Source organism: Staurois parvus, unplaced genomic scaffold (genome assembly GCF_062004578.1).
Source record: "Staurois parvus isolate SC_StPar_1 unplaced genomic scaffold, SC_StPar_1.0 ptg000449l, whole genome shotgun sequence".
NCBI lineage: Eukaryota > Metazoa > Chordata > Amphibia > Anura > Ranidae > Staurois > Staurois parvus.
In genome coordinates, this window is record NW_028318245.1 from 5,514,671 (window position 1) to 5,541,348 (window position 26,678).

A 26,678-nucleotide genomic window follows, 5' to 3' on the forward strand; every position below is an offset into this window, starting at 1 on the left:
AATATTTAAATATTTTATTCAGCCTAAATAACCAGTGCGGAAAAAAATTTTTTTTGTTATAATTGCTGATTTGTCTACTTGAAAGTATAACCAAAAGTAGTGGTTATTGAAAAGATATACTGAAAGAAAACACGTAACACAAAACACGTTAAAACTTTTTTTTCCTTTTTTAAACAAGACTCATTGTACCATTGTACTTCTAAATAAATATTCAATACATACATTACATACAATAATGTTCTATTTGTTTGCTGTACACACTATTTATTCGAGAAGTTTATAAATTTCAAATGCAATTTTCCTGTTACAACATTGGCATAAATATCTAATAAAAGTAAAAGGAGTAACAGTAAGGACATGCTGTAGTTGTGTAGATGGATGGTTATTAATCCTAACATATTCATTTAAATGTCCTCAGAGGCTTACTGCAATTACAGCTTATAAACGTCGTCGATATACCTGATAATATTTCTTAATAAATTAGCTGCCCTTCACAGTACTTTCAAGATTTCCATATCCTTGTTTCTTTTCTGATGTTGGTTGGAATTTTTTTTTCGATGTAGCGCCCTCTTCCAGTTTGGCTGTTAGATGAAATCTGATTTTTGGCTTTACTGCAGTCAGTGGAACAGTAATCTATTGCTTTTGTCCGGTCAGGGCTTCCTAAGCTGGGTGTTTGATTTCTCTTACCTGTTTCTAGAAGAAGCTTTCAAAATATGGAGAAGGGAAAGTCAAATCTTCAGTATAAATATTTATTATACTCCAGCCAATCCCTGGAAGGAGGCATCCAGATGGTGGCTTGGGAGGTGATAAATGTTCGGGAGGCCTGGGCAGAGTAGTCTTTCATCTCCAGGGAGTGTTCCAGTTCTCCTGGGGCTGCTGCCCCTGGGACATAGCTAGTGAGACAAGGAATTGCAGTCTGGGCCTTAGCAGGTGCTGGGCAGTGGGCCTGGAGAAGATTGCTAAACAATTATTTGCTGTAGGGCATCCTCGTGGAGTCCTGGTCTGGAGAAGGATCTTTTGTCTCCCTCACTGAAGAACTGCCTGTGGATGCTGGATAGTAGTCAGCTCCTGGGGGTGAGTGAAGACCTTGCTTTCGACTCTTGGGTGTGCGAGTGCCAGAAGGGAACAGAAGTGCCAGAGGTTACTTATTGGACTGTACCTGCTCTTAACCACTTGTTGACCGCGCTATAGCCTCCTTTCTGTACACAGATGTTAAAATAATAACCCTTTCATGACTGTAAAGGGCTTGATTACCTCCACCTATCTCCTCCCCAGGCTGCTCATGTCCCATGGGTTGGGGGCAGTACTCTAACCCTGCACAGTCCTACACAAATCCCCCCTCCCACCTGCAGGAGATGGGGGGGGGAATTTGTGCTAGCAGGAGGGATTTGCTTTACAAACTACATTTTATGACTTTTTCACAATGCAAGAATGCATGTGAAATCAAGAGTTTTCCTGCAGCGCACAAAAAATGCTCTACCTTCTGCACATCCACCAATTGCATGTACATCTGTACCTACTAAAGCACATGGTACCCTGCATTCTGGTGGTGCTCAATTTAAAAATCATGCCAGCACTGTGTTTTACGCGCATAGAACAGCCTATTAAAAAAATGCAACATGCAGGAAAAAGTGCACACAAAAAAAAAAGCGCTAGCACTCAGACGCACCTACTTGTGTGAACAAGCCCTCAGAATGGTGTGCCCCCCCATAATCGTGTACAATTCTAAAGCAGCCTTTCTCAACCAGGGTGCCAAGGCAACCTGGGATGCCTTGAGGCTTCTTCAGGGGTGCCTTGAGATTTCTTCAGGGGTGCCTTGAGATTTCTTCAGGGGTGCCTTGGCAAAATGTCTATAAACTGTATATAAGCCAGCGGGTGGAACAAGCCTGCCTTTTAGTTACACAAAGCCATAGGTTTTTATTGTGCGCCAATATGACCTTCTAGCCGCCGGCGTCCTGACAATCAATGACATCATCAGTTGGGGAGGATGTCATCGGCCTGCACAGCATCCTAATTTGACCCTCCCGTGCCCCCCTTCGTCAGTGCTGGGGGTCACATTAGCTCAGTGATGGAGAAAAACTGAGGGAGAGCAGAAACGTGGGAATACTAGTCAGTACCAGTGTGCAAAAGTGTATTGGCTTTGGAAGAATAAATCACCTCTAATGTTGGGTGTCCTACATGTGTGAATGTTGCTGCGTTACATAAAACTATTAGAATAGTGTTTCACTTTTTAGAATGGGGTGCCTCAAGACTGTCCATCATTTTAAAGGGTGCCTCGGGACTGTCCATCATTTTAAAAGGTGCCTCGGGACTGTCCATAATTTTAAAGGGTGCCTCAGAACTGTCCATAATTTTAAAGGGTGCCTCGGAACTGTCCATAATTTTAAAGGGTGCTTCAGAACTGTCCATAATTTTAAAGGGTGCCTCAGAACTGTCCATAATTTTAAAGGGTGCCTTGGAACTGTCCATCATTTTAAAGGGTGCCTCGGGACTGTCCATCATTTTAAAGGGTGCCTCGGGACTGTCCATCATTTTAAAGGGTGCCTTAGGACTGTCCATCATTTTAAAGGGTGCCTCGGGACTGTCCATCATTTTAAAGGGTGCCTCAGAACTGTCCATAATTTTGAAGGGTGCCTTGGGACTGTCCATAATTTTAAAGGGTGCCTTGGGACTGTCCATAATTTTAAAGGGTGCCTCGGGACTGTCCATAATTTTAAAGGGTGCCTCGGGACTGTCCATAATTTTAAAGGGTGCCTTGACTGAAAAAAGTTTGAGAAACACTGCCCTAGACTGAGTCTGTATTGGTAGTATGCATGGAACTGTGCTTGTGACTGGTAGTCTCTGAGCTACCTTGGGAGAACCTGTCTATCCTCGGGGGTGAATGCTATGGTTCAATGAGGTTTCCATTGAACATTCTGTAGCTGAAGATACGGCCTCTGAAATCTCCAGCTTTTAAAAAGTCTCAAGAAGCTCAAAACATATTTTTGGCATCAGAAAAGTCCGATATGTTCTCCCATGTGATGTCTTTGGTGGGCCAGAAGATCATCTTTCTGAGTAAAATACTGGCCACACTGAGAACAAGTAAATGGCTCCTCCCCTCGGTGAATGTTCTGGTGTATCACAAAGTCCTCATGGGTAAATAGTTTCCCACACTCTGAACAGCTCACAGTCTTTTTATCTCGATGAGACCTTTGGTGACGGATCAGGTTGGACTTGTGGTTGTAACTTTTACCGCACTCAAGACAGCCAAAAGGCTTTTCCCCCGTGTGAGTTCTTTGATGGTCAATCAGACTCGATTTACGTGAGAATTTCTTCCCGCAGTCCAAACATGTAAGAGGCTTCTCGCCGGTATGAAGCATCTGATGGCGAAGAAGGTGGGGCTTCTGGCTGAAGCATTTGCTGCAATCTGAACATGAAAATGGCTTTTCTCCCTTGTGGAGTTTCCTGTGTTTGATAAGAACTGCCTGACTGGTGTAACATTTCCCACACTCCTGACACCGAAAAGGTCTCTCTCCAGTGTGAACTCTCTCGTGCTTGACATACTCCGATCGTCTAAAAAAACATCTCCCACAGTAGGGACAGTTAAAGGGTTTTTTGGCTGATATGAAGGGTGGCTGATTCTCCATCACGATGTCCTTGTAGAGATGCTTGTGACCTTCTAAATACTCCCACTCCTCCATGGAGAAATAGACAGTGACATCCTGACACCTTATAGGAACCTGACACACACAAAATGACAATGTCACCATCCAGGCACATCTGCTAAGGTCCCAAAATTTCCCACATTGCTCACCTCTCTCGTCAGCAGCGCAGTGATCTTCTTGGTGACTTCTACAATCTTCCGCTTGTTTCTCAAAGATTTTAGAGAAGCGGGTGGAGGCACATTGATGGTCACATGGTCACCAGATTTCATAAGGGGAAACCTCTGCATTGAAAGAGCAACACTGATGTCATGGGACCTCCAAGAATCCTCCTCACCTCTCCAGTCATCTTCGTGTTTTATAAATTAAGAATGGTGTCATGGGACCTCCCAGAATCCTCCTCATCTCTTCGGTCATCTTTGTGTTTTATAAATTAAGAGTGGTGTCATGGGACCTCCCAGAATCCTCCTCACCTCTCCAGTCATCGTTGTGTTCTATAAATTAAGAGTGGTGTCATGTGATCTCCCAGAATCCTCAACTCTCCAGTCATCGTGTTCTATAAATTAAGAGTGGTGTCATGTGACCTCCCAGAATCCTCAACTCTCCAGTCATCTTTGTGTTTTATAAATTAAGTGTTTTATAAATTAAGAGTGGTGTCATGGGACCTCCCAAAATCCTCCCCAACCTTCCAGTCATCTTTGTGTTTTATAAATTAAGAGTGGTGTCATGTGACCTACCAGAATCCTCCTCAATTCTCCAGTCATCTTTGTGTTTTATAAATTAGAGTGGTGTCATGGGACCTCCCAGAATCCTCCTCACCTCTCCAGTCATCTTTGTGTTTTATAAATTAAGAGTTGTGTCACGAGACCTCCCAGAATCCTCCTCACCTCTCCAGTCATCTATGTGTTTTATAAATTAAGAGTGGGATCATGTGACCTCCCAGAATCCTCCTCACCTCTCCGGTCAGCAGGCAGATGATCTCCAGCGTGAGGTCTAATATTTTCTTGGTCATGTGGCTCCGTTCCTCTTCCATCATACCACTAGACGTCCTCTACAGATGGATAGAAGTAAGGAAAAAGTAAGATCAGGCATGGTTACATGAATGCTATGGGGGTAGTTCTGATGATATGAAGAGCATTATGAGGAGCATTGTATGATATCATATTTGGAAATTATCAGATTCTATGAAGGTAATATTGAAGAACATTGGACGTTTGAGGAGAGGAATTTGAATGGTCATCTGAGAACTTTATGGTTGTCTTTTTCAGTGATGTGAGATGGGGTAAGTGCTGAATTTTGTAATTCTTGGATGCAAACTTTGCCCAAATTCCACCATAATGATTTTTTTTTCAGCAGCAGAAGAGCATCCCAGGAATTTGTCTATAGCTATTACTGTATTTAGATATGTTTCGGATTGATTTGTTAAAACAAAACTTTACTCGTAACAACTTGATCAAAAGAATAATGTTCTGTAGCAAGGAAAACATACATTCCACGTAGGTGACAGACGTGAAATGGTCTGCAGAAGCCGTGGAGAACGTTCTGCTGCCTGTAACATGGTTTAGCATGACCATTTTGGTGGTGGGTCAGTGATGGTCTGGGGAGGCATATCCATGGAGGGATGCGCAGACCTCTACAGGCTAGACAATGGCACCCTGACTGTCATTAGGTATCGGGATGAAATCCTTGGACCCACTGTCGGACCCTACACTGGTGCAGTGGGTCCTGGGTTCCTCCTGCTACACGACAATGCCCCGCCTCATGTGGGGAGAGTATGCAGGCAGTTCCTGGAGGATGAAGGAGTTGATACCATTGAATGGCCCCCACGCTCGCCTGACCTAAATCCAATAGAACACCTCTGGGATGTCATGTTTCGGTCCATCCGATGCCGCCAGGTTGCACCTCAGACTGTCCATGAGCTCAGTGATGCCCTGGTCCAGATCTGGGAGGAAATCCCCACAGGATACCATCCGTCATCTCAATAGCAGCATGCCCTGACATTGTCAGGCATGCATACAAGCACGTGGGGGCCATACAAACTACTGAGGACCATTCTGAGTTGCAGCAATGACATTTCAGCCAAATGGACTCGCCTGCTGTATCATTTTTTCCCTTTGATTTTCGGGGTGTCTTTGAATTCAGTCCTCTGTAGGTCGATCATTTTCATTTCCATCAAATGATGGGGCATCCTTATGTTCCTAACACATTACCCTGTCCATTGTCTCTACGGAGATCAGGAAGGAATTTTTTTCCCAGTAGGAGAAAATTGGATCATGCTTTGCTGGGTTTTTTTGCTTCCTCTGGATCAACTGTGGGTGTAGGATTATAACTTTTTTTTTTATGGTTCAACTAGATGGACTTTTTTCAGCCAGACTAACTATGTAACTACTGTATATGTAACTATATCAGTATGGAGATCCAGCAGGAGATTCTTCCCCATTCAGATCTGATGGATTTTTGGTTTTCATTTCCTTTCATATTTTTGAACAGTGTATTTCTAATTTGTTTTGGAATTTGATTCAAATTTCAGACTGAATTGCATTTCATGATTTCGAAACAGTTTAAATTTGTTACTATCATAATTCGGAAATCTGGATTATTTTGTCCGAATTTCGATTTAAAACGCAACGAACCGCACATGTCTAATCTTCATCACACTTACAGATGGACATGTAAATGTCCCATCAGATCGAAAAGATATCTCAAAGAAAACATTTCCGGGGCATTTTCCTGCAAACCGGAGCAATCTGAGAATTAATTTTTGTTGGTTTCTTCAGGTTCCTGATCCTAGTAGAACCACATGAATGAAACCCGAAAGGTTTCCCATATTTAGGGTGGCCACCTCATCCCTTTAAAACCAAACAGAACACGGGTTCTGAGGTTAATTTAATGGACATAAGGTATTAACTGAGATTAATTGCCCCCCGTAATCAGCCACAGAACCCGTGTAATTCATACGTGTTCATTTTTAAAGGGATGAGGTGGCCACCCTACCCGTATTATAAACTAGAGCTACAGTACCGGCTGTAAAAGAAAAAAACATTACCTGCTGCCAGCAACTTTAATGTCCGCTTTCTACTTCCTCTTATGTCAGCCCTTAACCTGGAACTTCCTGTTACATTAGCTGCTACTTCCTGTCTGTGCTACAACAAAATGGATTGGCTACAACAAAATGGCAGCAGTTCGTCAAAGTGGGATGTATGATTTATCAGCATTATAGCCCTCTGCTTGACTTTGATGACTTTTAAAATAATTGTCCCTAAAATTGTTATAAAATAATGTTAAGAATCCATTTTTTGTTTTTATATAAGCACCTCCTATACGCAGTTTTTTTTTATCGGTAAGCTTCAAGCTCCTTAAAATGTTAGTTCACCTTTTCAGAAAAAAGAAAAAGTGAACTAATAGCCTGCACCCACCCAGTCTCTACTGTACTTACCTCTGGGAATGCTGAGCTTTCAGTGCCCACCCAGCCAGTCCAGCGGTCTGAAAAATATGGAATCCCGCTCTTCTCCCTCTTCTCTCTGCTGTGTTTCCAGGAAGACCCAGAGCGATTCTGATTGGTCGGCGCCATATAGTTACATAGTTAGTCTGGCTGAAAAAAGACAAAAGTCCATCCAGTTCAACCATAGAAAAAAAAAAAATTATAATCCTATACCCACAGTTGCTCTGGTCCATCCCAGAAGTGGACAAGAGTTGGGATGTCCAATCCCTAGACCACTGGACCAGCTGCGTGGGCACTGAAAGCTCAGCATCCCCGGTACAACAGGGTGGACTTGGGAGGGTTACGGTGTTAGTTCGCTTTTACATTTTTTCTTTAAAGGTGAACTAACACTTTAAGCATAGTTGACAAATGACCTAGATCCTGAAGGACAATCCTAGAAGATCCCACAATATTTGTATCCCACATGATCCAGGACATGCGGTACTTTTGCAGAGTGGCAGCATGGTGCTGAATTCTGGCAAAAAAAATGTGTGTCCGGGTAAATAACCACTGAACAACAATTCTTATTCTTACTCCTGCTGACACCAATCATTTGGGGGTTTATTTTCCTCCAACTGATACCATCAGTGGGGTTTAGTCTAGCCAACAGATGTCAATAACGAAACATAATTCACTCCAACTGAAATTAATGATGGGGCATCATTTACTCCCACTGCCTTCAGTGTACTCCCAGGCTTTGTTTTGTCTGAAACATAACAAAGCATAGAGGGAAAGATGGAAAAACCACTTCCTTAGATCTTATGGGTTTCGGCTATTGATGGCACCATTCTTGTTTCCAGACTCATTGTCGTACCACTCCCAACCATTAGTCTGTTGAAGTGCTCCACTAACGAGACCATCTTCTTTGTGAGAAATCTGCTGGATACCATGCAAAAGTGTCGGATTTACATGTCGCAAAAGACAGACTTCCTTTCAGACAGGAAGAATCAAGGACAGGTAAGGAGGCAGCCCCTACGACCAAGCTAGGACATAGATCTACAGGTCCAAGAGACCCCAAGGGGACAGAAACAGACAGGTCTGTTAGACCGTATGGTGGCATATGAAGGTCGCGCTGTTGGCGAGGGTTTGATCTGTAATGTTGAAGGAACACTGTCTACACCTAAATGTCTGAACTGAAAATTTCCTAGGACCCTGCAGCAATTAACAAACATCCTCTCACTTAGCACGCCTTCCCTCCCAACCTTCCAAGTGGTAGAAGGACCAGGCCTGGTGTGCCTACTCTAAGAATAGGGGAAGGAAGGAAACTTATACAACCTTTCTATAGACTTTTTACAATGAAGCAGGTGATATCCTTAATGATCATGTCAAGGGTAGGTCTGAAGAGAGAAGTCTCTTGAAGGCCTGGAAGGTCAAGTGCTCCTCCACATTCCAGCTCTTTAACCAGAGGACTCTGTATGTTTCAGTGGTTAACAGACCTATACGGGAGAAAGCCAGAGAACCAGCTGAAGTGTAAAACTCCAGACATCTGCTCTATACCCTCAAACAGCGATCCACTACTGCGGTGGAGAGATTCTTATCGAGGGGTTTAGACCATTCTGCCATTGTTTAACAAGCTGAGTTCACAGAAAGTAAAGGACAAAGGACAGGACCTGCCAACAAGGACTGGATTTTAAAGAGGGATTCTAACTGTTGGACAGCAGGGCATCTACAAGTGAGGACACCCTCTACTGATGTAGTGGTTACCCTGTTAATTTGAGTCACTGGCAGATCCCCAGTGGATAACGGCCACTATTTTTCAAGCTCCTGCTTTCGGTATATCTCTGGATTTGCTGCGCATTTGAACATGCAATGCAGTTTTAATTGAAGTTAACTAAATCATATGTAATTTTCCTTATATGCTTCGTTTATTTGTCCAAGTTGGTGACAAGTTTACTTCAAAAGGAAATTTGTCCTGGCCTCTAATAACGACCATCAACAAGGGGACATTTGGACTTGGTAAAGGAGGCGCTATAAGTCCATGCCCAGTATCCAAAATACAGCTCCCATGATCCCTGTTCCCATGCCACCAAGTCTATTGTATCAGATAAAATCAATTCTCATTGAAGACCATAAATTTGTTTTCCTCGCTCTCTTCTCTAAAAACCTTGTGTTATGACTGGACATTAAACCTCTTCTCACTGAAAATCTAGGAGAACACTTCAAGTCTTTGTGGTGATAATATTCTTACCCCACTTTTATGCATATGATGTCACCTACCGTAGTAAAAACCCATCTGAGTCAGTTCCAAGGGGACTGAGCTGCAAATAAGTAAGTTTAAGCCCAAGTCCTTTCTGTACCAATGACGTCACAAAGCTGGGTCATTCATCATTACCATTAATAATTTTTATGGTGATTAGAAAAATCCTTATATCACACAAAACTCAAAATTCTGTGTCAGAGACCCCATCTCCATCTCTAGCAACAGATCCTATGTCTAACAATAAACATGTTTTTTTTTTGTCCTCATTCTATCCTGAAACATACTGTAAACCAGTGGTCTTCAAACTGTGGCCTGGGGGCCAGATGCAGCCCTTATACTAGGTTACTATTCCTCCCTTGGGGCACCATCTACTCCTACTGACACAAGGCACCTTTTCTCCAACTGACACCAGTAATGGAACACTCCCATGACACCAACAAAGGGGAACTGTTCCTCCCACCAATACCAATGATGGGGCACTATTCCTTCCACTCACACCAGCAATTGGGCACTATTCCTCCCACTGATACCATCGATGGATCATTATTCCTCCCACTGAGGTCAATGATGGGGCACTATTCCTCCCACTGATACCATCGATGGATCATTATTCCTCCCACTGAGGTCAATGATGGGGCACTATTCCTTCCACTGACACCAACAATGGGACACCATTCCTTCTACTGACACCAACAGTGGGAAACTATTCATCTTACTGACATCAATGATGGGGCACTATTTCTCCCACCAATACAAATGATGGGGCACTATTCCTCCCACTGATACCATCAATGGGGCACTATTCCTCCCACTGATACCAATGCTGGGGCACTATTCCTCCCACTAATACCAATGATGGGGCACTATTCCTCCCACTGAGATTAACAATGGAGCACTGTTCCTCCCACCGATACCAGTAATGGAGCACTAATCCTCCCATTGATACCAACAATGAAGTACTATTACTCCCAAAAGATACCAAAGACTGGGCACTATTCCTCTCACTGATACCAACAATGGGGTACTATTCCTCCCACCGATACCAATGGTGGGGCAATATTCTTCCCACTGACACCAATGATGGGGTACTATTACTTCCACTGATACCAATGATGGGGACCTTTTCTTCCCACTGATACCGATCTTTGGACACTATTCCCCCCACTGACACCAATGATGGGACATTATTCTTCACACTACATTCCAACATTCCTCACACTAAAACCCCCTCAACCCTCCACTCCTTCGACCCTGCTACCACTGAAGAGGTCACTAAGGTCTTCTCCGAAGCTCGCCTTACCACCTGCCCCCTTGACCCTGTCCCCACACAACTCCTACGATCACCCTCCTCCTGCATCCTATGCTCCCACACTCACATCTTTAATCTCTCCCTCTCTACTGGCACATTCCCCTCCCCCCTGAAGCACGCGCACATCACTCCCATACTTAAAAACCCTCCCTGGATCCCACCAACCTAAACAACCTTAGACCCATCTCCCTGCTGCCATTTTCATCCAAACTCCTTGAGTGCTTAGCCTACAATCGCCTAAGCTCCCACCTCACCGACAACAACCTCCTTGATCCCCTACAATCTGGCTTCCGTCCCCTACACTCTACCGAAACCGCCCTACTCAAACTCACCAACGACCTGCTAACCGCCAAAGCCAATGGCCACTACTCAGTGCTATTACTCCTCAACCCCTCCGCGGCTTTCGACACGGTCGACCACCCCCTCCTCCTCAAAAAACTATACTCTTTTGGCCTGAGAGACTCCGCTCTCTCCTGGCTCTCTTCCTATCTATCTCAACGCTCCTTCAGTGTTACCTATAACGCTGCCACCTCCCCCTCATTCCCCCTCTCTGTTGGGGTCCCCCAAGGCTCTGTCCTCGGGCCCCTTCTCTTCTCCATCTACACCTCCTCCCTTGGTCAACTGATACACTCCCACAGCTTCAACTACCATCTCTATGCCGATGACACTCAAATCTATCTCTCTACCACTCACCTCACTCCTTCAGTCTCCGCCAGAATCACTAGCCTTCTGAACGACATATCAAACTGGATGTCACTCCACTTCCTCAAATTAAACCTTGCCAAAACCGAGCTCCTAGTTTTCCACCCAGCCCGCGCACCCCCCCCCCAACCTCTCCATCGCAACCAACAACGCCACCATCAGCCCCACCCCGCAAGCCAGAGTACTAGGTGTTATTCTAGACTCCAATCTGTCTTTCCAGCCCCAGATCCAATTGCTGACAAATTCATGGCTCCACCTCCGCAAAATCTCCAAAATACGCACGTTCCTAACTCCAGAAACTAAAAGCAACTCATTCACTCCTTTATCATCTCCTGACTTGACTACTGTAACTCCCTCCTCACCGGCCTACCCCAACACAGGCTATCCCTGCTTCAGTCTATCCCGAATTCTGTGGCCAGACTCATCCACCTTACCAACTGCTCCGTATTCGCCACCCCCCTCTGCCAATCCCTCCACTGGCTTCCGATTGCCCAACGCATAAAATTCAAAATATTAACATTGACGTACAAAGCTGTTCATAACACTGCCCCAAACTACATCACCGACCTGATATCCATCTACCACCCAAAACGCACACTCCACTCCTCACAAGATCTCCTACCAGTTTCCTGGTCTCCTCCTCCCATGCCCATCTCCAGGACTTCTCCAGGGCTTCCCCCATCCTCTGGAACTCACTACCCCAATCCATCAGACTGTCACCTTCCCTCCTCACCTTTAGGCGCACCCTGAAAACCCATCTCTTCAGAGAAGCCTACCCCGCCCTCAACTAATTGCTGATCTCCTCCGCTCTTCCCACCACTCCATCCCCCACAGCTATTTCCTCCTGTACCACTCTCTCCTCCCTCCTAGATTGTAAGCTCCAAGGAGCAGGGCCCTCAAACCCCTCGTGTATTGTATTGTTACTGTACTGTCTCCCGTTATAATGTACAGCGCTGAGCAAACTGTTGGCACTATATAAATACTGTATAATAATAATAATAATAATAATAATAAATCTTCCACTGATAGCAATGATGGGGCACTAATCCTCCCACTAATACCAATGATCCAATGATGGGACACTATTCCCCCCCCCCCCCCCCCCGGAGGAACAACAGTGAGGCACTATTCCTCCTCCTAGTACTAATGATGTGGCATTATTATGCCCATAGATGCCTGGGCATTTTCTATTCACACTGGTCATAGTCTGACCCCCTCAAAGTCTGAAGAGCAGTAAACTGGCCTTTTGTCTAGAATGTTTGAAGACCCATGCTGTATACTGTATCCAACATGAATATATGGTGTATGGTGTAGATATTGTGGTGAAACATTAAAATGAATTCTAAAACAATTGAAATATTTAATTCAGCCTAAATAACTAGTGAAAAACTATTTTTTTTATGATTGCTTATTACAAGTATCTAGTCGGGGGGCAATAGCAAAAATAGCCGTTATTTGACAAAGAACATATAGAGAGAGAAAACGAGGCAAAACACAATTTGACAAGGCTCTTGTACACTTGTAATGCTATATAAGTATTCTATACATACAGTACATACAATAATGTTCTAGTTTTCTGTTGTATCTCCCAGATATTTTGGAACAGGTCGAAGTCTTATAAAAGTTGAATGCAGTCTTCCTGATACAGTGCTGGTATAAATATCTGAACAAAGTAAAAGTTAGTGCAGCAATGACATTTTGTTGTTTTTTAGTTGGATAGTCATTAGTCATAACTGAAATATGTTGTCAATGTACTGAATATATAGAATATTCCTTAAAAAAAGGTAGCTGCCTTTTACAATAGTTTTAGAATTTCCATATCCTCTTTTACTTTCTGATGTTGGCTGGAATTTTTTCCACCATTGGAAATAATAAAATTCCTCATTGGATGAGGTTTTGGTGGAAAACCTTCTCTAGCTGAAGATATGGCCCCTGAAATCCTCAGCGACCAAAGTCAAAAGCTGTTCAAAAAATATTTTTGGTATCAGGAAAGTCCAGTGTGTTCTCCTGCATGACGTCTTTGGTGGGCCAGAAGATCAGATTTCTGGGTAAAGCACTGGCCGCATTGATAACAAGGAAATGGCTCCTCCCCTCGGTGAATGCTCTGGTGTATCACAAAGGCCTTATGGGTGAAATATTTCCCACACTCTGAGCAGATGATAATTTTTTCATCTCGATGAATCCTTTGGTGACGAATCAGGTTGGACTTCTGGGTGAAACTTCTGTCACACTCAGAGCAAGGGAAAGGCTTTTCTCCCGTGTGAGTTCTTTGATGGTCAATCAGACTTGACTTACGTGAGAAGCTTTTTCCGCAGTCTGGACATGTAAGAGGCTTCTCGCCGGTGTGAAGCATCTGATGGCGACGTAGATGGGCCTTCTGGGTGAAATGTTTGCCGCAGTCCGAGCACGAGAATGGCTTTTCTCCTGTGTGGAGCTTTTGGTGTTTCACAAGAACCGACTGATTGGTGTAACATTTCCCGCACTCCAGACACCGATAAGGTTTCTCTCCAGTGTGAACTCTCTCGTGCTTGATAAATTCCGATCGTTTGATAAAACATTTCCCACAGTCAGGGCATTTAAAGCGTTTTTTAGCTGTCTGAACATTCTGGTGGTCAGATTGACCATTTTCAGAATATTCCTCTGCATTGGAGGGATCCAGAGATTTTTGCACACTATGAAGTCCTAGATCAATATCGTGGGTAGGAGTATTTTCTCCAGGGAAGTCCCTTATGATGTCCTTACTTTCCGTACTGCAGTCTCCATGTTTTCTCAGGGTTCTCTTGCCGTTATGTCTGTCTACCAAAAATAAAACATATCTTACATAAAATCTGATTTTTAGACTTACCATAAACCTATTTCTTGGAGTCCATTCGAAGGACAGAGGAATTCAGAGACTATCAATTTATACTGCTGCCTACAGGAAGACTGAACTCTGGCAAACAAATAAATGTGGTCCAACCCTATATAATCCCTCCTACTTTGAGCATGCCTCACCACTCCACACATCCTATGTGTGAGACCCCCTGCTGCAACCAGTGTTTTGATCTTACACCAGCCACAGACTTTCTCCCTTCCAGGAGCTAGAGTCTAGTGGGCACAGTGGGCTAGGGAAAACCATTCAGAAGCCTTCTGTTGATCACCCTGGATGCTCCACGTGCCTGTGAGGATCCCAGACTGAGGTTAGGCCTCCAGGAGCTGCCTAAGCCTCCCATTGTCCAATCGCCTCTCTGCCAGTTCCCTCTGCTCTCCTTGCCCCTAATATGTGGCCAGGGTACCTAGCATTTCTCTCCCTCTTACTCCAGACCCAGCAGATGCCTGCTTAGGGACCTGCTTCTACAGACCCTGCAGGAACCACCGGCCATCACTCAGACCACCTCACCAGCAGCTTTGGGGCGAGCAGCCTCCTCAGCGTGAGTTCCTCAAACTTCCTGTCTCTCCCTTTTTGTTCCATATTAGCTCCTGGAGGATCACGGGCCCTTCCCGTGCCTAATGTTGCCCAGTGGACTGTTTCCCTTTTGCTGTACCATACTTCCTCTCCATGGACACTTCTGTCATACTACCCTCTGGAGGATCCCTGCCCCATGCTCTGGCAATTTTTCCCCTGTGGACACGTCAAGTGCTTCTAAAAGATACATTTTTTTTTTTTTAATAATAAACATGTTCTACTAACCTGCTCTGTGCAATAGTTTTGCACAGAGCAGCCCCAATCCTTCCCTTCTCGTGTCCCCCGCTGGCACTCTTGGCTTCACCCCCCTGCCGAGTCATAGCAAGCTGCTTTCTATGGGGGCACTTGTGCGGGCTCACTCCTGAACCGTGCTCTCTGTGTCCATTGACACACAGAGCACAGTTCTGCCCCACCCCTACTCCCTCTTCCCTCGTCCTGCCGCCCAGCACAAATCCCCCCACATTACTACTCCTATTACATTACTATTTCCCCTCCTAGAACAATTCTTACCCCCTTCTGCCCCCCAAATTCCCCCTCCCAACACAAATCCCCCCACATTACTACTCTTATTTCCCCTCCTAGAACAATTCTTACTCCCTTCTGCCCCCCAAATACCCCCTCCCAACACAAATCCCCCCACATTACTGCTCCTATTACATTACTATTTCCCCTCCTAGAACAATTCTTACCCCCTTCTGCCCCCCAAATTCCCCCTCCCAACACAAATCCCTCCCACATTACTACTCCTATTACATTACTATTTCCCCTCCTAGAAGAATTCTTATCCCCTTCTGCCCCCCATATTTCCCCTCCAAACACAAATCCCCCCACATTATTACTCCTATTTCCCCTCCTAGAACAATTCTTACCCCCTTCTGTCCCCCAAATTCCCCCTCCCAACACAAATCCCCCCCACATTACTACTCCTATTTCCCCTCCTAGAACAATACTTACCCCCTTCTGCCCCCCCAATTCCCCCTCCCAACACAAATATCCCCACATTACTGCTCCTATTACATTACTATTTCCCTTCCTAGAACAATTCTTACCCCCTTCTGCCCCCACAAATTCCCCCTCCCAACACAAATCCCTCCACATTACTACTCTTATTTCCCCTCCTAGAACAATTCTTACCCCCTTCCGCCCCCAAATTCCCCCTCCCAACACAAATCCCTCCACATTACTACTCCTATTACATTAATATTTCCCCTCCTAGAATAATTCTTACCCCCTTCTGCCCCCCAAATTCCCCCTCCCAACACAAATCCCCCCACATTACTACTCCTATTACATTACTATTTTCCCTCCTAGAACAATTCTTACCCCCTTCTGCCCCCCATATTCTCCCTCCCAACACAAATCCCCCCACATTACTACTCCTATTACATTAATATTTCCCCTCCTAGAATAATTCTTACCCCCTTCTGCCCCCCAAATTCCCCCTATCAACACAAATCCCCTTCTTCCTATTTCCTTGTTGTGCCCCCACCTCAAAGTGCCCAGGGCAGCCTCCCCTCCTGCCCACCCCTTGTCCCAGACCTGCTCCCCTGTGTGGTGCCATATAGCTACCCACAAACTATTTATCCATGTTGAGCCCATTCCTGCTCCATTAACTGTTCATTTGTGTTCTCACCACTGCTACTCGGTGAACTATTTATCTGTGTTGTGCCCCTTGCTACTCTGTGGACTGTCTCTCTGTGCCATGTCCTGACGCCGCCCCTCCTGTACACCCAAGTCTCCAAATAAACGCCCGCATGTGATCCACCTCCATATGGGCAGCACAGTGGCTAAATGGTTAGCACTTCCGCCTGGCAGTACTCGGGTCGTTGGTTCGAATCCCAACCATGGCACCACCTGCCTGGAGTTTGCATGTTCTCCCTGTGCCTGCGTGGGTTTCCTCCGGGCACTCCGGTTTCCTCCCACACTCCAAAGACATGTTGGTAGGTGAATTGGCTCCAGTCTAAATTGGCCCTTGTATGTGTATGTATGAATGTGAGTTAGGAACCTTAGATTGTATGCCCCTTGAGGGTTAGGGACTGATGTGAATGTACAATATATATGTAAAGCACTGCGTAAATATAAGTACCTGAAATAAAAAAAAAAAAAAATAATATGCTCTGTCTGCAATCCTAGTCCGTCACAAGTGCTATTTAGTTTACCTATGTTGGCCTGCGTAGCAATTTCTTCTTCCTCCACCTTTATTGCACTCAAGCCCTCCTTCTCTTCCTTCTCAGCATGCTGTTGATCGTACAATGCATTTTGCTCCTCTTCGTCGATAACTTCAACTTTAATAGCAATCAGACCATTATCCTAAATAAAAGAAGAAAAAAAGAATATCATTATAGTATTTATAAAGTAAGATTAAACAAAATATACAATTAAAGGCTCCATTGAGGTTCTCCAAAGATCATACAGTGTGGAGTCACTTTAGGATCTGTTGAGGTTTCTCAGTTCCACCTACCTGGTGATGGTGAGGGATGGTGTAATCTTCCTGTGTGGAATCCCGGGAATACAGAGGACGGGGACATCTCTCTGGTGGGTTCCCATTACTGGATCCATCTACCTGATGATGGTGAGGGATGGTGTGATCTTCCTGTGTGGAATCCCGGGAATACAGAGGACGGGGACATCTCTCTGGTGGGTTTCCATGACTGGATCCATCTGTAGAAAACACACACACTGACTGAATCCATTGTTTCTATGTGTTTATCAGATGATGGGGGATCTAGGTGGACCCTCCATACTGCTCTCTCCTTTACAGTAAAGTCTCCTCTTACCTGGTGCTGTGAGGGGCGGCTGATTGTCCATCATGACGTCCTTGTAGAGATCCTTGTGTCCTTCTAAATACTCCCACTCCTCCATGGAGAAATAGACAGTGACATCCTGACACCTTATAGGAACCTGACACACACAATGATACAGTCACCATCCAGACACATCCCTTGTCTGTTACTGGAGAATGGCCCAGAATTTCCGGCACCGCTCACCTCTCCTGTCAGCAGCTCCATCATCTTCTTGGTGACGTCTAGAATCTTCTGCTCAGATATCAAGAAGTGAGGTGGAACTACCTTAATGGCCATTTGGCCACTAGATATCACTGGCGGATAACTCTATAAATACAGGAAAAAAGGTCATGGAACCTTCCCAGAACCCTCCGGTCAGATCTGTGTTTTATTAATAAAGATGAGATTGATGTCATGTGACCTCCCAGAATCCTCCTCACCTCTCCAGTAAGCTCTGTGTTTTATTAATAAAGATGAGAGGGATGTCATGTGACCTTCCAGAATCCTCCTCACCTCTCCAGTCAGGTCTGTGTTTTATTAATAATGAAAAGTTATGTCATGTAACCTCCCAGAATCCTCCGTACCTCTCTGGTCAGGTCTGTGTTTTATTAATAGAGATGAGAGTGATGTCACGTGACCTCCCAGAATCCTCCTCACCTCTCCGGTCAGGTCTGTGTTTTATTAATAGAGATGAGAGTGATGTCATGTGACCTCCCAGAATCCTCCTCACCTCTCCGGTCAGGTCTGTGTTTTATTAATAGAGATGAGAGTGATGTCATGTGACCTCCCAGAATCCTCCTCACCTCTCCAGTTAGGTCTGTGTTATATTAATAAAGAAAAGTGATGTCATGAAACCTCCCAGAATCCTCCTCACCTCTCTGGTCAGGTCTGTATTTTATTAATAAAGATAAGTGTGACGTCATGTGACCTCCCAGAATCCTCCTCACCTCTCCGGTCAGCAGGTAGATGATCTCCAGGGTGAGGTTCAATAGCGTCTCATGCAAGTGACCTTTGATATTATCTGTCATCGCCGAGGCTGCCATGTGATCTCCCTGGTATTTTTTCTATTCAGAAGTTGAGTGCCATAGAAATAAAACAGTTGTTGACAGTTGTTGGCATTGCAGACATTTTTACAGAGGGGCCACAAGAGGAGACAATGCTCCGGTCTGAACTCATCTGTGTCAGAGAATTATGGTCACCAAAACAAAGTTCCTTTTGTGAACTCTGGGTATAATGAAGGGACTACGGGGTGCATCCTCATCCCTATCTCCTACATCATAAGGAACAAACGTCATGGTCCTCTCCACTTCCAGAAAACATCCAGACAATGGCAATTTACAATATCGTACTGTGCGGTTCCCCCCCATCCTTCTCTCGTGTTATTATAATGAAGGACTTTTCGAGCCCCAACAGTCCCAGCACGTTCTATCACAGACTACATTTATAATACATACTATAACAAAAAAAAAAAATATATCCTATATATATATTCTAGTATTATTTTAAAAGCTATTCATGATGTTGAAATTCAATAAAACACATAGAATAAATACAATACATGCCTACAATAAAATAGTTACCTGCTGCCAGTAACATTGATGTCTTCTTTACTCCGTCCCAGTTCACCTCTCACCCAGAAGTTGATCATGGATAAAATACATGACTTCCTGTCTCTGGTGCGCACAAACAGGAAGTTACTGCTGAAACGCACAGAAAGGAAATTCTGGGTCAGGGGGGAATCAGAAAGGAGTATGGGGGGTGGGGGAATTTTTTTGCTATGGATTGAAGCAGGCAATATATTTTATATAACCTCTTATTACACCCTTTAGTCTTGTTGTCACTATCTACAAATATTATGTTGCTAAAACTATAACTATATACTATAACTTTCTAATTTAATATTATTTTAATGATATCACAGTCTTGTTAATACTTTTTCAGATACAAATATATTATAATGCTATTATTAATAATAATAATAATAATGCTACTACTATTTGTCTAGTTATTATAAAATATCAATACTGTATAGCCACAAATGTATTATTTACATACTTATTTTATATTGTATAAATTATTTTATATAATTGTTTTTATTATAATTGATTATTTTTATTATTTATATAATTTATTATAATTTTTTTTATTACAATGTATTATATTTTCATTATAATTTATATAATTAATTATTTAATGTTTGTTAAAGTTGATCCAGGGAATATCCGATTGCCTCTCGGGGGATCAGGAAGGATTTTTTTTCCCTGCAGGAGCAAATTGTATCATGGATCTTTTCTTCTTCTTCTTCTTCTTCTTCTCATCCTCTCTTCTTCTCTCTTTTTCTTCTTCTCTTCTTCTTCTTCTCTCTTCTTCTTTTTCTCTCTTCTTCTTCTTCTCTATTCTCTCTTTTTCTTCTCTCTCCTTCTTCTATCCTCTTCTTCTCTCTTCTTCTTCTCTCTTCCTCTTCTCTCGTCTTCTTCTCTCTTCTTCTTCTCTCCTTCTTCTCTCTTCTTCTCTCTTCTTTTATTTCAGGAACTGCAAACCTTCCTCCTAAATTCCTGTTTAGCTACCTTCACATTCAACATTATTCTATTAGATCTATTCAATCTAAAATCCCTGCAGATCTCTAGACTGTCAACCTTTGAGGTACCCTGCCTTGAAGGCCCTTTTTGATAACAGATACTGTAACCATCAATTGCCCTCAGTCTGGAGCTCCATGCAAGATTTCGCCTCATGGGGTAAGGGTGATCATGAGAAAAGTTCATCCCACAACTACACGGGAGGAGCTTGTGAATAATCTCAAGGCAGTTGGGACCACAGTCACCAAACAAACGATTGGTAACACAATATGCTGCCATGGGTTGAAATCCTGCAGTGCCTGTAAGGTCCCCCTCCTCAAGAAGGCACATGTACAGGCCCGTCTGAAGTTTGCCATCTAGATGATTCACAGAAGGATTGGGAGAAAGTGCTGTGGTCAGATGAGACCAAAATTGAGCTCGACTCACCATGTTTGGAGCAGGAAAAATGCTGACTATGACCCTTAGAACACCATCCCTACAGTCAAGCACGGAGGTGGAAACATTATACTTTGGGGCTGTTTCTTTGCTAAAGGTACAGGCCGACTTTGCCATTCTGAGGAGCCAATGGAAGGGGCCATGTATTCTAAAATCTTGGATGAAAACCTTCTTTCCTCAGCCAGAACACTGAAGATGGGTCATGGATGGGTCATCCAGCATAATAACCCAAAACATACTGCCAAGGAAACAAAGGAGTGTCTCAAGAAGAAGCACATTACAGTCATGGAGTGGCCTAGCCAGTCTCCAGACCTTAATCCTATAGAAAATGTATGGAGGACGCTGAAACTTCGAGTTGCCAAGTAACAGCCAAGAAACCTTAAGGATTTAGAGAAGATCTGTAAAGACAAGTGGACCAAAATACAAGAAACGTCTTACCTCTGTGCTTGCCAACAAGGGTTTCTTCACCAAGTACTAAGTCATGTTTTGCTTGGGGATCAAATACTTATCTTGCTCAATGAACTGCAACTCCATTTATAACATTTGTACCGATTTTTTCTGGATTCTTGGTTGATATTCTGTCTTTCACATTTAAAATACACCTATTATAAAAATTATAGACCCTTCATATCTAAGTGGGCAAACGTACAAAATCTGCAGGGGATTAAATAATTATTATCCACACTGTACCCTCTATAGTCTGTGACTTCTGGGAGTGGTTGATCAGGTTAGGCCTTTGCTGAAAAGGACTACTTGTGTACCCTTAAAGGCCTTGTAACCAGATAGGGAGTTAATTCCTTCTCCTCCCTTAAAGGGATGTGTAAGGCATTGGGCCCCCCTTTGGGTGGCTTTCTCTTCTCCCACATTTTCTCAGCCCATTTCAGCCCTCCTGTCTTTTGCCTTTGGTTTGGGTTCTGAACAGGTCCAAAGGCCTGTTCCTGTGGACTAGGTAGTCCCTTCCATGATCCTTTAGCCTCTTCAGGCCATTGATATAGTTTATTCTCCCTGTATCCAGTGTATATAAAATTGTTATAGAACCTCAATCCCAAGTCTACCATCTGGTTCATCCAAACAGGTAGTTCCCTCCACATTTGGATGATCCTGTTTTGGGCAGACAACAACTAGGTGTTGCTGAGCCTTGCCATCAGGAAGCAACTGGAGTACCCCATGCAACAGGGGAGGTTGTCTGATTCTTGCACTGAACAATGCTGAGAGTATAAACCTCGCTCATACCATTTCCCTTTGCCTTGGAAGCTGCCTCTTCTTAACCAGTAGCCACTGCTCCAAGAGAAGATACTCACACACGTGGCTGCATATCAGCTCCTATATGATAGGTAGAAATCATGGCTGTCATCCTAAGTTCCTCCTCATAGTTCCTATATTACTGTTCTTGCCTACCCTTGTGGAGGTGTCTCCCATGCACCCTACGCCTTCAGTCACATTGATTTTGTGGCATTGAACCCTTGAATTCTGTAGCAGTTTCAGGGTCACTGCCCACCCCTCAGTTTGACTGCATTTGGATGTCCCAACAGTATCTGAACTCCTGTTCCCTTCAATAGACGAGCAAGAAAATAAAATTTTTGTACTCAATGGAAAATCTTTTTCTTGGCGTTTATTAGGGGACACAGGCTACACCTTTCTGGGTATAATTTATATTTTTTTGCACTTGGTACTGCTTTTTACAAACTAAGGCATGCTGGGTAGGAAAGGGATTATCCTGAGGATGACCAATACTATTTTTGTTTGCCAGTGTCCAATCTTCTTGGAAGGTGGCAACATAACCCAACAATATTTGAATTCCCGTGCCCCACAACAGACTCCAAGAAAAGGATTTTACAGTGATTACCAAAATCTTATTTTTTGCAACTAAAATAGGATCTATCGAGCAGAGATATATCATAAGAAAACAAGAGGCAAAAAACTTTATTTTTTTTTATTTAGCAAAGGTTTTTGTAAGCTTGTAGTGTTATAGAAATATTCTATACATACAGTACATACAATAATGTTCTAGTGTTCTTCTCTATCTCCTGTCTTCCTATTACAGCATTGGCATAAATATACTTCCATATCCTTGGAGATTTATTTCACTTACAGCCTACAAGTATCATCGATGTACCTGCACATTATTTACTTATACATTAGCTGCCTTTACAGTATTTTTAGATTTTCCATACCCTTGTTTCTTTTCTGATGTTGTTTGGATTTTTTTTTCACCATTGAGATTGATAAAATGTCTCATTAGATGGGGGTTTCGATGGAAAATGTTCTTAAAGCAGAACTGTGGGGAAATTTTTCTTTTTGGTCCCTGGCAGTGGGTCTGTGCCCACACTGCATGGATCAACTGCTCATTTTTCCTAGTGGTGAGGAGAGCAGAGATATATTTACCTAATCTGCCAATCCTCCAGCGCAAAACCAGTCCCTGCTGTTCCTGCCCTCCCGCGGTCTGGCGGTCTTGTGTGGTGGACTGTTTCTGACGTCATCAGGCCCATAGACTGGCTCTGGACGTGAGGACAGCAGGAACAATCCACTGCTGGATGTGGGGGAGTGCCATTTTCCAGAGAATTGGGTGAGTAAGTTCTGCATTCACCCCTGGACAAGATGAGCAGTTAACCCAAGCAGTGCGGGCACAGCCCCACTGCATGGGACAACCAAAACTTTTCCCGAGATCGGATTTCTGGGTAAAGCACTGGCTGCACTGATAACAAGGAAATGGCTCCTCCACTCAGTGAATGCTCTGGTGTATCACAAAGGCCTTATGGGTGAAATATTTCCCACACTCTGAGCAGATGACAATCTTCTCATCTCGATGAGTCCTTTGGTGACGGAACAGGATGGACTTCTGGGTGAAACTTTTATTGCACTCAGGACAGGGGAAAGGCTTTTCTCCCGTGTGAATTCTTTGATGGTCGATCAAATTCGATTTACGCGAAAATCTTTTCCCGCAGTCTGGACACGTGAGAGGCTTCTCACCAGTGTGAAGCATCTGATGGCGAACAAGATGGGCCTTCTGGGTGAAACATTTGCTGCAATCCAAGCATGAGAATGGCTTTTCCCCTGTGTGGAGTTTCTGGTGTTTGACGAGGACCGACCGATTTGTGTAACACTTCCCACACTCCAGACACCGAAATGGTTTCTCTCCAGTGTGAACTCTCTCGTGCTTGATAAATTCCGATCGTTTCAAAAAATATTTCCCGCAGTCAGGACATTTAAAGGGTGTTTTGGCTGCCTCAACATTCCGGTAGTCAGGTTCACCATTTTGAGACGGTTCCTCTGTAGAACCTTTTGTACTACAATCTCTATGTTTCCTTGGGGTTCTTTTACAGTTATCTCCGTCTGCAAAAAAAAAATATGTCTTACAAAAATATGCTTTTGAAGCCTTTATTTTCATCCATGAACATCTTTTTGCCCTAATACACAAATTATCCCACCATTTGCTATCATTGCAGGACCCCAGATATTTTATGGACCTCATACCCATCCAGGCCACATCCAGTTCCCAAATCCAAAGAAGGTCATATCTCCTCTCCATCACTTGTATTTAGTGTTTCTAATTTACCTGTGTGGGCAATTTCTTCCTCCTCCTCCTCCACCTTTACTGCACTCAAACCTTCTTTCTCATCTTTCCAGGCATGCTGTTGATCATACAATGTATTTTGTTCCTCTTCATCCATAACTTCAACTTTAATAGCAATCAAACCTTTATTCTAAATAAAGAAAAAACCCATAACATTATAGTATTTTGAATTTTTAGTTTTAACTGTGGAGCTACTTTAATATTTGTTGAGGTACCTCAGTCCCATCTACCTGATGATGGTGGGGGATGGTGTGATCCTCCTGTGTGGAATCCCGAGAATACAGAGGATGGGGACATCTTTCTGGTGGGTTCCCATTACTGGATCCATCTTCCTGATGATGGTGAGGGATGGAGTGATCTTCCTGTGTGGAATCCCAGGAATACAGAGGACGGGGACATCTCTCTGGTGGGTTCCCATTACTGGATCCATCTGTAGGAAACACACACACTGACTGCATCCATTGTTTCTATGTGGCTATCAGATGCTGGGGGATCTAGGTGGACCCTCCATACTGCTTTCTCCTTTACAATAAAGTCTCCTCTTACCCGGTGATGTGAGGGGCGGCTGATTGTCCATCATGACGTCCTTGTAGAGATCCTTGTGTCCTTCTAAATACTCCCACTCCTCCATGGAGAAATAGACAGTGACATCCTGACACCTTATAGGAACCTGACACACACAATGATACAGTCACCATCCAGACACATCCCTTGTCTGTTACTGGAGAATGTCCCAGAATTCCCAGCACCACTCACCTCTCCTGTCAGCAGCTTAGTTATCGTATTGGTCACCTCTAGAATCTTCTGCTTCTTGTTTCTCTTGAGTGTCAGGGAATGAGATGGAAGTACTTTGATCGTAAAATGGTCCCCACATGTCACTGGTGGATAACTCTGTATAAATACAGTAAAAATGATGTCATCTGACCTCCCAGAATCCTCCTCACCTCTCCGGTCAGGTCTGTGTTTTATTAATAGAGATGAGAGTGATGTCATGTGACTTCCCAGAATCCTCCTCACCTCTATGGTCAGGTCTGTGTTTTATTAAAAAAGATAAGCGTGATGTCATCTGACCTCCCAGAGTCCTCCTCACCTCTCCAGTCAGGTCTGTGTTTTATTACTAGAGATGAGAGTTATGTCATGTGACCTCCCAGAATCCTCCTCACCTCTCCGGTCAGGTCTGTGTTTTATTAATAAAGATGAGTGATGTCATGTGACCTCCCAGAATCCTCCTCACCTCTCCGGTCAGCAGGTAGATGATCTCCAGGGTGAGGTTCAACAGTTTCTCCCGCAGGTGACCCTTGCCGTTGCCCATCATCATTGAGGCTGTCGTGGTATTTTTTCTATTCAAAAGTTGAAGTCCGTGGAAAGAAAATAAATGACAGTTGTTGGTACCGTGGACATTTTTACAGAGACAATGCTCTTGTCTGCAAATTCCATTGGGCTATGTCTGTGTCTGAGGACTATGGTCAGCAAATCAGAGTTCCTTGGAGAACCCCTGGTGGTTTTAGAATGACTGGACTCCAGGGTACAATACTGTTCTGCAGTCCTATGTCATAAAGAACAAATATCATGGTCCTCTCCGCTTCCGGTATTATAACAACCAGATGATGGTGGTCTACAATATTGTGCTGCGCTACTCTTCCCCGTCCTTATCCCGTTTTATAATGAAGGACTCTACGAGCCGCCAACAGTCCCAGGACATTCTATCGTAGGCTACAATCTACATAAATAATACATACTGTAACAAATATATATGTAAAATAATTAATATATGATAAATATATACTGTCATATTACATTAAATATTATTCTTTTAATTAAAATGCAATAGGATACATACAATAAATACAAAACATACATGCAATTAAATAGTTACCTGCTGCCAGTAACATTGATGTCTTCTGTACTCCCAGTTCACCTCTCACCCGGAAGCTGATCATGGATAAGCCACGTGACTTCCTGCCTCTGGTGCGCAAAGAGAGGAAGTGACTCCTGAACCGCACGAAGGGGGGTAGGAGGAAGTAAGGGGGGGGGGATTATACTGTAAATGGGATTAGGTAATAATATTACATACTTTAGTCTGGTTGCCACAATCTACAAATATTTTTGCTGATATTATTATATGCCTGTGGTTACTATACTATAGCAATTTATCATTACTTTTATTATATGATTTTATTTTATTAATTTATATCAGGTACTTATAGAGCACCGTCAATTTATGCAGCACTTTACATATATATTTTGTACATTCACATTAATTTATTATATGGCTATCTTGATACTATATTATTAAGATACAATTTATTTTATATTATTATTATTGTTATTATCATTATGATTACAGGTACTTATATCGCGCCGTCAATTTACGCAGCGCCTTACATATATATTTTGTACATTCACATCAATTAATTATATGGCTATCTTGATACTATATTATTAAGATACAATTTGTTTTATATTATTATTATTATGATTACAGGTACTTATATAGCGCTGTCAATTCACACAGCACTTTACATATACAGG

General features: G+C 43.4%; 2 protein-coding genes across 4 annotated transcripts in view; one reads left to right on the forward strand and one right to left on the reverse strand.

Annotated features, from left to right (window-relative positions):
* On the reverse strand, positions 1-25,935 carry LOC149453445 (uncharacterized). Of its 3 annotated transcripts, XM_089688469.1 has the most exons (9): positions 25,381-25,935; positions 24,903-25,037; positions 24,693-24,816; positions 24,362-24,576; positions 24,129-24,276; positions 23,319-23,905; positions 17,802-17,810; positions 13,350-13,860; positions 1-3,523 (listed from the first exon to the last, which is right to left on the reverse strand). In XM_089688469.1, the coding sequence occupies exons 1-9, from the start codon at positions 25,462-25,464 to the stop codon at positions 2,991-2,993; spliced, it is 2,346 nt and encodes a 781-aa protein (XP_089544595.1). In that variant the 5' UTR covers positions 25,465-25,935; the 3' UTR covers positions 1-2,990. The 3 variants fall into 3 exon arrangements, with proteins under 3 accessions (XP_089544595.1, XP_089544593.1, XP_089544594.1); XM_089688467.1 differs by lacking the exons at positions 1-3,523; positions 23,319-23,905; positions 24,129-24,276; ... (2 more) ...; positions 24,903-25,037; positions 25,381-25,935 and adding exons at positions 16,938-17,088; positions 17,240-17,439; positions 17,556-17,679; positions 18,509-18,625; positions 19,142-19,194 and having other exon boundaries at positions 12,670-14,129; positions 17,766-17,888; XM_089688468.1 differs by lacking the exons at positions 1-3,523; positions 23,319-23,905; positions 24,129-24,276; ... (2 more) ...; positions 24,903-25,037; positions 25,381-25,935 and adding exons at positions 16,938-17,088; positions 17,240-17,439; positions 17,556-17,679; positions 18,509-19,057 and having other exon boundaries at positions 12,670-14,129; positions 17,766-17,888.
* Positions 1-26,678, forward strand: part of LOC149453441 (uncharacterized) — a 283,142-nt gene that overhangs the window by 74,014 nt on the left and 182,450 nt on the right. The window lies entirely within an intron of this gene.

Excerpts from the sequence above, each read along its gene's own strand:
- LOC149453445 (XM_089688469.1), bottom strand. The coding sequence starts at position 25,464 with ATGATGATGGGCAACGGCAAGGGTCACCTGCGGGAGAAACTGTTGAAC. Across the intron at positions 24,817-24,902 it reads CTAAGCTGCTGACAGGAGAG|GTTCCTATAAGGTGTCAGGA; the intron begins GTGAGTGGTGCT and ends TGTGTGTGTCAG. Across the intron at positions 24,277-24,361 it reads ATCAGGTAGATGGGACTGAG|AATAAAGGTTTGATTGCTAT; the intron begins GTACCTCAACAA and ends TTCTTTATTTAG.